The sequence below is a fragment of the Dendronephthya gigantea genome, unplaced genomic scaffold (assembly GCF_004324835.1).
Source record: "Dendronephthya gigantea isolate DGI-Jeju-01 unplaced genomic scaffold, DenGig_1.0 000004F, whole genome shotgun sequence".
NCBI classification, from domain to species: domain Eukaryota; kingdom Metazoa; phylum Cnidaria; class Anthozoa; order Malacalcyonacea; family Nephtheidae; genus Dendronephthya; species Dendronephthya gigantea.
This window is the reverse complement of record NW_021163014.1, coordinates 924,779-937,136: the sequence shown is the minus strand read 5'-3', so window position 1 is coordinate 937,136 and position 12,358 is coordinate 924,779. Positions and strand designations below refer to the sequence as shown.

Here is a 12,358-nt window from a genome sequence, read left to right as displayed (position 1 = left end):
GATAATTATGTAAACACAGTAAAATATTGCTTATTGTCCGCGGGAAAAAAATTACATCATAAGCCGAAACTGACAATCGATTGACTTCACAACTAGCTATATAAAGATAGCAGCAAAATATCTTATAATTTAATTGTGAAGCTTTGTATAGAAAGACGTCTTGATTAACAGCAAACAAATCATATACTAGCCGTACGAAAATAATACATAATTCAACTGGCAATTTTCTGGCTCGGAGCCGACATTTTGCAAACTAAATTTGGTTTGCAGGTGAGAGAAAGTAATATTTTTTTTCAATTTTAGGCCTTATTTTTATGCGGATAAATGTGGCTCCTAAGAACAGTAATGGTAAATGTTGCTTAATTCTGTATTCAATTTGTATGGGCACAATTTCAGTTCTCATATGTTACCTACAGTATTCACTAAGAATGAAGTACTTTGTTTATAATAAATTTCCTTGGTCTCAGGTACGAGTAAAGTATATCTTAATTGGGTGACATTATTATATGAACTATAGGCTCAATTTTGTCTGTGCGTGCGTGTGTTTGAAGACAATAACAGAAGAATAATTAGGACACCTATGTTAACAAGGCTTCCGACAAGTACGCTTCATATTTGAATAAATTCAAAATGCTATTGGCTGATTGGGTGTTTTAAGTAATACGAAACTATAACTTGTCTGCATTAGTTTATTAGGCGCGGCTGCTCGCCAAAGAGTTACAGCTGGTATAGCTATGTTATGTTCCCAAAATTTTGTGTTCAATATAAAAGTGAAATCCTTACCTTGAGATCAGTATCATTGCGGTAAGAAATGTTTCAATGTCACTATAATAATAATGTTCATGTATATATGTTCTGATGTTCATATAAATCGTAGAAGTAAAGCAACGTACACCGATATAATTTATACTGTAATTTAATAGTTGAATTTTTCATTATATGAAATACTATAGAAAATATAATGAGATCTACAATTCACGAAAGCCTTTAAGCATCGAATAAATGGATAAATATGACGCGGACCTAAGAATAACTATATAAAGTTTCCCATGCATGCATGCCCATTCACGAATGAAAAACTGAAAGAGGATATTAAAGCCCAAAAAATATAACAATACCACAATTTAAGTTTATGTAATGGCAGTTATTTTTTCCATTTACGTAGCTACATAATCGTGTTCACAACTACCAATCGTCTTCATAACTACCATTAATTCATTTATTCAGTCATATAGACTCTGAACATATAGACTACAAGATATTCATGTTATATCATCATATACCCTTGGAATTGAATTTTAGACCCAGTTTATTCCTCGTTTTTTATACAAATTAAACGTAGAGATAGTCATTTGCATGAGCACAAGGAGCCGAAACTTAAAAATTTTGCATATCCAAACAAGCGTCGGGCCGATCCGTTGGGAAAAATGAAATTTAAGTCACAGATGCACCGGCTGCAATTTAGCATCATGGTGAGAATTCTCTGGACAGCGATGAGTTTTTCCTACATAATATTATAGGTGTTATAATTATGATGTGGATTTAATGCTCCTTTAGCATTTATTTATATTCTTTAGAGGGATACTATTAGTATTAGTGTTTCTCCAGCCAGCAGGAAATTCAGACGATGACAATATTCAAGTTCGGCTAAAGGGAGATCGGAATAAAACAAGATAAGGGGCGGGTTGTATAAAACATATTGAACCACATTTTGGATAGTTTATTCTATAGTAACTCAAAAATGCACGACTCTGATCGGGCAATTCTGTCCTTAGCTACATAACATTGTTTGTTTGCAGAACATTCCTGTGCAATTTACAACGTGTCGCTAGACATAAGTCCAATATTTGTTTCTCAAGTACCATGCAGTGTTAAGTTCATATCGTGCCATGATTAAAACATGCTATATATATTCAGAAGTATCTCAACATTTGCACAAGTTGAACACTAATGATTAGTAGTAGTGGTTTAACATCGAAAGAAGAAAATAATTATAGCTATCCTAGCTTAAAATTTTAATTTTGCAAGCCTATGTTGGTCAGTACCCATTGTGACTTCAGAAAATGTTGTCCAGATGTTCGCCTTCTTTCGTTCCGTATTGAAGACATTATAGGCCTATATATAGTTAATATGATATTAGTTTAGGTACGCGCATGCAGTTAATAATTTTGCTAGTACTCGCTGCGGGACAAAAAATGTATTTGTTACAAATACATTTTATACATTGTATTTGAGAGTCTATAATCTCCTTTGTTGCTTATAATATATATGCATGCAGGAGAAAACTAGTGATGTTTACTCACTTTTAATTATGACTATACTTGCACAAAAAAAATAATTAAAAGTCATTATACTCACGATTGAGGAAATTGCGATCGGAAAAGTTTGACTTATGTAAATGTTAAGAGGGATGATTGTGTTACAGGTGCAAATTTGTGTATATCTTACTCTTCGTTGTTTTTATGTTTCGTTCAATTTTTTTTTTCAGAATATAATTCAGGCTCTTCTTATAATAGTGTATGTTTCTGTTAAATTTTGAATGTTGTTCTATACATAACTTCCTATCTATCATCATGCATCAAACTCAGGACGTACATTATATTATATATATAGACGATGTAATAATAAGTGTCGTTCTATGCAACTTTAATTAAGGACATCTATATGACATGCAACTTTAATTAAGACACCGATACCTATTTTTGGTCTATATAATTGAGGAACCTTAGCTGTTCTCCTTGATTCTAATTCGAAAAGGTTATTGGTAAACGGTTTTTTACAATGAGCTATAGGCAGCCGTGCTAAGCGCGAGTATAAATTTCGTGTCTTATATATTATCCGCATAAGATTTGTAAAAAAATTCTGGATTTACAGCTGCATTACTTTAACAGTATACCGCTGCTAATTCTTCCTTTTTGGAAATTGCAGCAGACGGTTTATAAATTTTATTTATTCTCAAGGCTAAAGATGATATTTATTCAGACACAGAAACAGCTTAATAATTATAGTAGATCTATAGGGTAGTTAGGTATAGTTCGCGAACGTTTTCAAATAATACAAAATGCACGCTACAGTATTCTACCTACATGGCTAAAGGATATATGGGAACATAGGGTGGAAAATGTTATCTATATAGCTGTATTATATCTATGTATTTATGCCAAATCAACAGATTGCTTTCTTCTGCAAAAAACGGTAGTTATTATTCTTTTGGTATATCTTTTTAATTTAGACAGTAAGGTGTTAAAACGTTTCCAAGCATTTCCTATAAAATTAAGATATCTTTTTAAATGCAACAATAGCTTCGAAAAGTTTTTAGATTATGTTTATATGTTAAATTTATTTCATATTTCTTTTCAGATTTCTAGTTTAAACATAATCAACGATCCTCGCCATGAATGTTTACAAAGTTCTTCAATTGTATTTGTTACAGTTGTGCACATATACGTCCAGTTCTACGATATCTTCTGCCGTATTCAAATTAACCGCTTCAGGTAGGCAATACGCAATTAATTTTCTCCTTATTACATACAGCTTAAGTTATTGTTGGACCAGGAACTGGTCCCTAACCGCTGCTAATCTTCTTCTTTTTCTTTTTCTTCTTCTTCTTCTTCTTCTTCTTCTTCTTCTTCTTCTTCTTCTTCTTCTTCTTCTTCTTGTTGTTAGGGGGCGACACCCTTAAAAAAAACCCTAAGGCTCTATAGCATTACTTGTTTGATCGGAATGAAACTTGGCACAATTACTCTATATAAGCAATATTCCGCATCGATTGACGGAGTTCGAATTTTTACTTTTGACCTTTGAAGCAAGTTACAAGCAATTCTTGATATATTTGCAGCAAATAATATATACATATCATTAACATTCAGCCTATATATAAGTAAACGGAAACGATTAGAAATACATTGTCCTCTCCATTGTTATAAATACAATGCAGTTCAGAAATTAAACTCGGTTACGCAGTTCCTGGTCCACTATAGTACCATCGTACTTGTTTAGATAATAACGACAGTTTTGGCAAGATATTGTAACTGTTCATCCTTTTTGACTCCTACGAGGCAAGTGTGAAATTTTGGCGACCGATAACTTTGAATACACCATGTTGGCTCGTGCGAGACATTGCAACTTTTGACCACTAGAAAAGGCACTGCCGCCAGTTATTCCGATTTGAATACACCATGTTGGCTCGTGCGAGACATTGCAACTTTTGACCACTAGATAGATAAAATAGATTGTGTATCTCGATCAGCTTATGTTTCATGCATCGCTGAGACACTTTAAATCATGAAGGTGTACCGCCTATAAGAATGTCTATACATATTGAGCTTTATAACCATTGATCATCAGTGATCAGAATGTTTGCAGAGTTCCTTGACTTTGCTTTGTTTCATACTGATAGTTATAGAGTCTAATGGAGAAATCAGGGCGGCCTAAAGAGAGGGACAAAAAAGACAGTTTGCACATGTTGAGACCGCCCTTAGGAAATTAATATTTACAGTCCTTATTTCCAATACATAAGACTATGGGTTTTTATATAATTCAGACAGGTAATTATATTACGTTCAATTGCGGAAATGTGAAATTTTATAATCATTATATTCAAAAATTTAAAAGCCTCTTTCAAAACCTGCAAAACAAGAGAACTATATATATGCCAGTAAACATGCAAGGCTATCCGCTAGCAAAGTTATGGGTATAAGTATACCCATAATATCTATTAAATAGATATAACTATCTGTATGCTAGCTAATACACCATAAAGTATACCCATAACTTTGCTGTTTCTGTCAGTTCTTTTTGCTGGGGGAATTTGGCCTGAACCCCTATAAGGTTCTGACTCAGTGCAGTGCATTTATGTGTTTTGAGGAACTATGAATGGAAATAATTCAATTTCCGGCGACTTGATATTCAGATTGCCTTTCTTATCGCACGTTTCTCAAAAAAATGTCACGGTTTTACAATCGACAGCCTTGAGTATACTAGTATTCCTTTTGTGCTATCAATCAATTTGTTTTAATAGCTGAAACTTGCATGTATCTGTGACGAAAGTGTTTTTAATTATTAAAATTTGGAGACGTTGTTTTAAATGTGTGAATTTTCAGCTATATAATTCATGTTGTATTCCATATTAAATGAATATTTGGGGAAAATCCTGAATCGGGCCTGTCAGCGCTTATACATCTAAACGCTTACAAGTTTTTTTGCATACTTACTTGTTATATTTTAATATCTTCTTTGAATGCCAGCTCTTCGATAAAAATTTGATTTACACTGAGGTTATTGGATGTCATTCTGAATATAAGTTTGTGAAAAAATGTCAAATGGCAGGAATAGCAAATATACGAAGCTGTTTAACTTTTGCATATATAACATGGGAGAAAAAGGAATGTTTGTGCTGGAATGTCAAGTAAAAACAAAATCCCTCCCTCGCTAAAAGAAATGCGTTTACCCAATAGTTCCTTGTGTGTCAGACATTTATCTGTTAGGCAGTAATGCTTTGCACTTTTAACCGTGTATATTTTCGTTTTTCTTCCTGCATGGCCTTTTTATAGTTCCAGGCTGTTTAATTTTTACGCAAAAAATTCCTTCCACAAAAAAAAATGTCGTATAAAATTGTCATTAAATTCTATTTTCAATTGGAATAAGAAAAACGCGAATTAGTTTTCCCCTTTTCTCACAAATGTCTATTTTCTTTCTTCTTTTAACAGATACTACACTTGCTGGTCACGTCTTTCGCAAATGCCGCGCACTGACTGCTCTAGACTGTGCTCATGAATGCTTGGCTGAGCGTCCCGCTTGCAAATCGATAAATTTTATAACTAGGAAACAAGCTGATTCTGTCATGAATTGTGAACTGAATAACGCCACAAAGTCAGCACATCCCATTAAACTTTATTTGGCGAAAAACGTCAATTATTACGAGATAATTGAAAAGGTACGACATTTTGGTAACTTTTGTCGCTCTGAATATCGTCTGTTTGTGAGCCAGTAAAATCGTGCTGATGCTTGGATTTCCGCCATGCCAGATGGCCCAGATGGTTATCTGCGGATTCGCATGCTTTAAGTTCGCACATATAACCTTCCAACACATAGAAACGCTGTAGTTGGTTTATGTAGTTTAAACCCGAAAAACTAATTTTGGATTTGAGGGTTAAACTCGTAAGAGCAGCCGATTAGTGTTAGCTACTTCAAGTAATTTGGAATAAAATTCTCAGTAATTTCTCGCCATTGGCTAAGAAATGGAACATTCTTAATTAGTTTTCCTTCTGTATTTCGATGAAAGCAGAAGACTTTATATCTACCTTTCATCGCTTAGGTCAATGCGATTTAGATTTTTAAAAAATTCTACCGTACAGTCATGCATGCCAATAGAAGCGTTCCGAAAATTGTTGATCAGTTCATTTCCTAACTTGAAGAAACTGTCCTGATAAGTTCCTCAAAATGTTGTTCAGGAAATCTGAAACTTATTCATCACAATAATTAGCCAATATATTTAAGCTGATATCACTATTGACAAATCAAATCAAATTCGCTGGATTTCTCAAACAAATAAGTCTAATTGGCAAGACGTTCAACAAAAAATAGTATAGCAATAGGAAAATACCATCAATAAGAAAATAATTTCAACATAGGAAGAAAACCAAACGAAAGTTCCCAAATTGCATCTTGGTCGCGGACAATAATAAATGAAATGAAAACGTGTCGCGACACATCGCATTAATTTCGAACGGAAAAGTCTAGTATGTATAGAGAGGAACGGAGGTCAAGGCGTAATTTGGGTGCATCAGGGTGTCAAGTGACGGGGGGGGGCGACAAAAATTATTACAAGAAACTGATAACACACAACGGACATGTAGGCATCCCATTAATTCACCATATTGACATGCAATCCTTTGTCGGCCATCGACGGTGATCATCTCATTGTCATTATTGTCTAAACATCTTAATAGGCCGCATTGTTTTTCTTTAGAGAAGAACTACAGGCGCGAGTGTTTCATCAGTGCAGAATGGTAGGTTCGAGTTTTTGTGTTAGTTTTTACATCATATGGCACTTTTTGATCTAACCAAACGAGCAGCAGGTTATTTGGAGCTCTTATAGGCAATTAAAGTTTAACATATGAAACGTCTTTGCTTTTCAAACATTTGAGGGCAAAGCTTAGGGTATGCCATCAATAATTTTCTATATCGTGACGCAACGTATACGAATAGATAAAAGCAATGATGATAATGGTGGTAATGTTCAGTATCTAATTAATTTCTATATTGTGAAGTAGTCTAAAAAGGTTTTAAACCTTTCCTCTTATGGCTGTTTCCAACTAACTGTGGTCACTTAACATCAATCTTCATTAGCCCATTAATGGGCTTGAGCTTGAGCAGTAACTACGAGTACGACTACGAGTAAAAGATTGCCATTTTACAAATCAGACTTCGACAAAAATATCCCGCCTTCAAAATAGGGGCACTATATCAAACAGAAACAGTTATTCATATTTAGTATTATATTAGCAATAGTGCTACGTTATGTTGTGTTGCGACTTTACGATAATATCTCCTGCATGTGGATAAATAAGAAACAACAGATTAGAAAAAGCCACTGTTATATATTTCTTATTTATCGTATAAATACGAGAGTTTAGCCTCACTTAATATACAATCTTCGTGCTTTGGCCTCAATCTACTCATGCGACTGGTCAAAATCAATCACGTGGTTTCTTGTTGCCTGGCGACAGATCATGGGAATCAAAATTTATTCGCAATAATTCTTGCAAAATCGCACTTTATTCGTAATAACCCATTCGAATCGTGGTTTATTCGCAATAACCAATAAAAATCATGGTCGATTCAAAAACGACAGTCTACAACGAAGCTTAGTTCTTCAATGCAGTAATCAATCCACTCAGATTGTATATTAAAAGTCCTATGTTCGTGTGTGGCCTCGATTTCATTGTATGGTCAGTAAGTGCGTTTATTTGTGAACAAAACACTCACAACAGTCTATAACCCTTAAATGTCAGACATATACAATGCATAAGAATTTCTGATTACCCCTCTGAGCGATAGAAACGTAATCCTTGTAAACAAGGCAATGTGACATTATGTTTCACAATCAACTACAGAAAATGTACCACCAGGATTAATTTCATTTTAGCAATCGGGACGTTCCATGCAAATTTCACAAATCTTGGTGCTTCTGGCCGCCTTGGTCCTCAATCGCTTGGTTCTGAATATTTGAGTAAAGACAATGAAAACATGGTGACTGTTAAGGAAGGGATACAGTTCTGGACAGTTCCGTGGACTGGTACATACGAAATCACTGCAGTTGGTGCAGCAGGGGGGAAGGATAAGTACGGGTTGCCTGGAGGTCGAGGAGCGAACATGAAAGGAGAATTTGATCTTAAAAAAGGGGATGTGATTAAAATATTGGTTGGACAAGAGGGTGCTAAAACTGATCTTATTGGTGGTGGAGGAGGAGGAACATTTGTTGCGACAATAACTAACACGCCAATGATCGTTGCTGGTGGTGGAGGTGGTGCTCAAGGTCTTAATAACCAGTTGTTAAACTGCGACGCAAGTACAGAGACAACAGGAAAGAGTAATGCGTGTTCCCCCGGAAGTTCCTGTTCCATTTGGGCTGGTGGTGCTAATGGAACTGGCGCTTTGTATGGTGATGCCAAATCAGGTAAATGATTCTCAAAATTCTATCTTCACTATTACATTACGGGATGTTTGACAAGGCCGATAGCTTACTAATGCAAGAAAATACTGTAGTGCATCTATATGTCAAAAACGTCAAAAGTACAGACAAAAAACCTGACACCATTTCCCTCAATATTCCTGTGGCTATAATTTCTTATTCATGGCCAGAAATATCGGGCATAATTAACATACGGTGTCAAACTATATCCGCGTGAATAAACAGTATTTTCATAGCTTACTAACACTCACACTTAACGAGTGGGCGCGTATTCGAGTGAAACTCAGCAGTCAATGAGGTCCCCTTGGAAATCACTGCGTGGATTTGCGCACCCAACCTCAGCCGATGGCCAGAAATGTAGGCTAACATGTCCGCCAAGCATGCGCGATTTAGCGCTAATTTAGTAGTCCAATATGGAGTCCCCTCAAAAAAAACAGTGGGAAATCAATAAAATGTGCTTTCTATTCAACCCACAATTGAGAAGTCATGTTTGTCCACGTCCAAAACATCATCTATTTTATCGATCTTTAACCACTGAAAATTTGAGGACATATATATATAAATATTCCGGATATTAGATACCTTACAATTCACATTTCTGCTCGTAGCGGAAAATGTGAAAAATGAAAAATTACATACATGAAAAATGTGTTCCTCATCTCGATGAGCAATGTTTCATAAGTATTTGAATTAAGTCGCATCGCTGCCATCGGTAAGACGGTCAATTTTTATTTAATGATATCTACGCTGTTAATATTTATAACCGTGTTTGTTTATATTCAGACTGTATGTGTATTAGATTGTGTAGTTGATTGATAAAATAAAAACAATTGCCATATTGTCTTTATCAAACTGAACGATATTGATCTGAATAATGAACTGAAAATCGAACCACATGAGCCCACAATTGAGCCCACACACCTCACCGCTTATCGGCCTGCATATCTGGCTCAGTGATCTGAACATGTCAATAAATTCAAAGCCTTTTCACCGTGGGTTGGAGTATCATTGAAAGAATATTAGGATACCTATATTAACATGCGCCTACAGAGACGCATTTCTCAGTTCCATATGATGGCTAAATCAGAGGCAAATCTATTTGCGATAATGGGAGGTATTGTATATATGTAGCACCCATCGCCATTTCGAACCAAGAAAATAATCTCCTGGTCCTAGCTATAACTATAAGTTTATATCATGGCATGACTCAAAGAAAAGCGTTGATAGTATAGGTATAAGTATACAGGGATGGTAACATGATAGTTTAAAAATTTAAGTGGGTTGGGGGGTACGTGCAGGGTACGAGGTATGTGAGAAAGCACTATCAAATTATTTTTCTGGAAGTGAAAGCATTGTAGTCATTGCTACTCGCAACGGCCGCATATTACTGCCGTATATTTTCAATATTTATCTTCATATTTTTGTGAAAAAAAGGCAAAAATACCACAAGATTCTTGCCTTGCTAAAGTTTCTCATCTATATAGTATCTATTATTAGCTACAACAGCTCCAAAGAGATACGATTTTCTATCGCGGGAAATTTTTCAAAATGGCGTAAGCAAATTTAAGTGTGAGTCTAATTTCTGACGCTGAATTAGTGCAGAAAAGAGAGCATTTGTTAAATAAAAACACAGTGAAAATTAAAAAATACGCAAAAGAGAATGTTTAATTGAAATGTATTTGAAGGCTTGCAATGCGGAAAAGTACGAAGAATGGACAACTTTCAACGACGAAAAGCTGGACGGTCTGATGGTGAAGTTTTGGTTCAGTTTTTCCATAATTAGCTTCATTTTCATGTTGCGCGAAGGCGCGGTTACTAAGTTTCGCATTTGGTCTAAAAATATGTCAATCACCCACTTAAGTTTAAAAAACTGACGACGGCACTAAATGTCATTAGAAATTGTTGATAATTATATAAAAAAGTAGTGGCATTTCCGCACATTTTGTGACTGGTTGGTTCAAGCCCCTAGTTCGGCAGTATTAAGCTGTCTTCCTTGTAACCCAGGTCTATAGTTTGGTCTCAAACTCTCAGAGTATGATTATTTTCGCTTTATTAGCATTACTTTATCAACTAACGTAACAACATAATTTATTAGAAATATGTAATTACGTATTCTAGGTGGCGGTGGTGGTGGGTTTTACAGCAATGGGACAAGCGGTGAAAGTGGAGGTGGAAAAGGATTTATTCTAGGCGGAGAAGGGGGTTTATCAAATAAATATCCTCATCCTCACGGTGGTTTTGGAGGAGGAGGAGCGGGAGTTGGAGGAGGATCGGGAGGAGGAGGAGGGGGAGGATATTCAGGAGGAGCGCCGGGTCCTTCGGTTTGGGATTCTTGTGGAGGAGGTGGTGGATCTTTTAATGGTGGAAAGGAACAGGTGAACAAAGAAGGATATCGCGAGAGTGGGCATGGTTTTGTTGAAATTAAACTTTTAAATTAGGTTTAGCCTGAAGGATAGGTAAATCAAATTCAATTGTGTGTAACTGAAGGATGCATAAATTAAATTTAATTGTGTGTAATTGAAAATCAGGGGCCGGTTGTACTAATTTTGCATAGTTAAATCTTATTTAACTCAGACACACACGACTCTGATTGGCTAATTCTACACTGAACTACAGTTAAAAATTAACTAGTCTTCTATACAACTGGCCCCAGGTCCAAAAATGTATCCTAGTCTTTTAGAAACTATATTCAATCTATTTAGGCGAATAATGCTCAAATATTACATATGAAGCGAGCATTAGATTGTATCCTATATGATTTACATAAATGATATATTCAGTGTATACAACGTGTCAAGTATTATCGTGAAAATTAAAGGTATAAATGAAGTAATCTGTACATTTATTTTTTATATGTAATTGCACAGCAAATGTCGCTTTCTTATTTTGAGAAAAAAAACTCATTTCAAGATTATTATCTGTGGGCTGACTACTTTCTTATTTTAAAAAATTACTTTCTAAACGAGATTTTATATTCTAGAGTTAAAAAAAAATTCTCAGTTTAAGAAAAATTTTCTTTACATAAGAAACAAATTCTTAAGATAAGATATATTTTCTCGATAAGAAAATGATTTTTGCTGTTTGGATATAGGATAATGAAATTATACTGTACCTAACACTGTGGTTGCGTAGTTCTGTTGCGGTTTGGGCGCGATTCGGTTTCGGTCGACCGATAGAGACCGCAGACGACCACAAGGGAAAATTCCGCTTTCGAAAGGAATGTTATAAACAGCTGAGAACAATAACACAATAATCATATCGAAATCATCTTAAGGCCAAGGTTAAACCTTCATCTCACCGAGATTCGACCTAGGTTAACCGCGGTTTTTGTTAGGTTATTTTTGGAGAGCACTGTAATTCATTTTGTTAGAATTGTTTTGTTTATGTTTTCTCAAGCTTCTTCGCAGTCACTAAAACGTTCCTGTAAAGCCTGATTTTAGCGAACCATCCAGTTTTTGTTCAGGTCCAGTGGATCTGCCCAAATTTATTACTTGGCTGACCCCACACGAATTTCGAAATATATGAGTAATGAGAAAACAATAGAAAGATCCCATCCAAGGTAGAGCCCAAGCAGTTTATGATGTTCCACAACAACTGCCTAAAGCACAGCAAGAATCGCCTCATGACCTGACCGAGCCTGAGGAAGAAACGAGGTACGCATTC

At 35.4% G+C, this 12,358-nt stretch overlaps 1 protein-coding gene across 1 annotated transcript; it reads left to right on the top strand.

Moving 5' to 3' along the window:
* Positions 1-723: 723 nt before the first annotated feature.
* LOC114515607 (ALK tyrosine kinase receptor-like) lies at positions 724-11,244 on the top strand. The gene is made up of 6 exons (XM_028534894.1): positions 724-804; positions 3,361-3,494; positions 5,709-5,935; positions 6,971-7,010; positions 8,150-8,680; positions 10,814-11,244. The coding sequence occupies exons 2-6, from the start codon at positions 3,395-3,397 to the stop codon at positions 11,131-11,133; spliced, it is 1,218 nt and encodes a 405-aa protein (XP_028390695.1). The 5' UTR covers positions 724-804; positions 3,361-3,394; the 3' UTR covers positions 11,134-11,244.
* Positions 11,245-12,358: the final 1,114 nt, after the last annotated feature.

What these genes read in the sequence shown, in the direction of transcription:
- LOC114515607 (XM_028534894.1), top strand. Translation starts at nt 3,395, where the DNA reads ATGAATGTTTACAAAGTTCTTCAATTGTATTTGTTACAGTTGTGCACA. An exon ending in TGTTTCATCAGTGCAGAATG is followed by an intron (nt 7,011 to 8,149) that starts GTAGGTTCGAGT and finishes ATTTCATTTTAG; the next exon opens with CAATCGGGACGTTCCATGCA. An exon ending in GTATGGTGATGCCAAATCAG is followed by an intron (nt 8,681 to 10,813) that starts GTAAATGATTCT and finishes TACGTATTCTAG; the next exon opens with GTGGCGGTGGTGGTGGGTTT.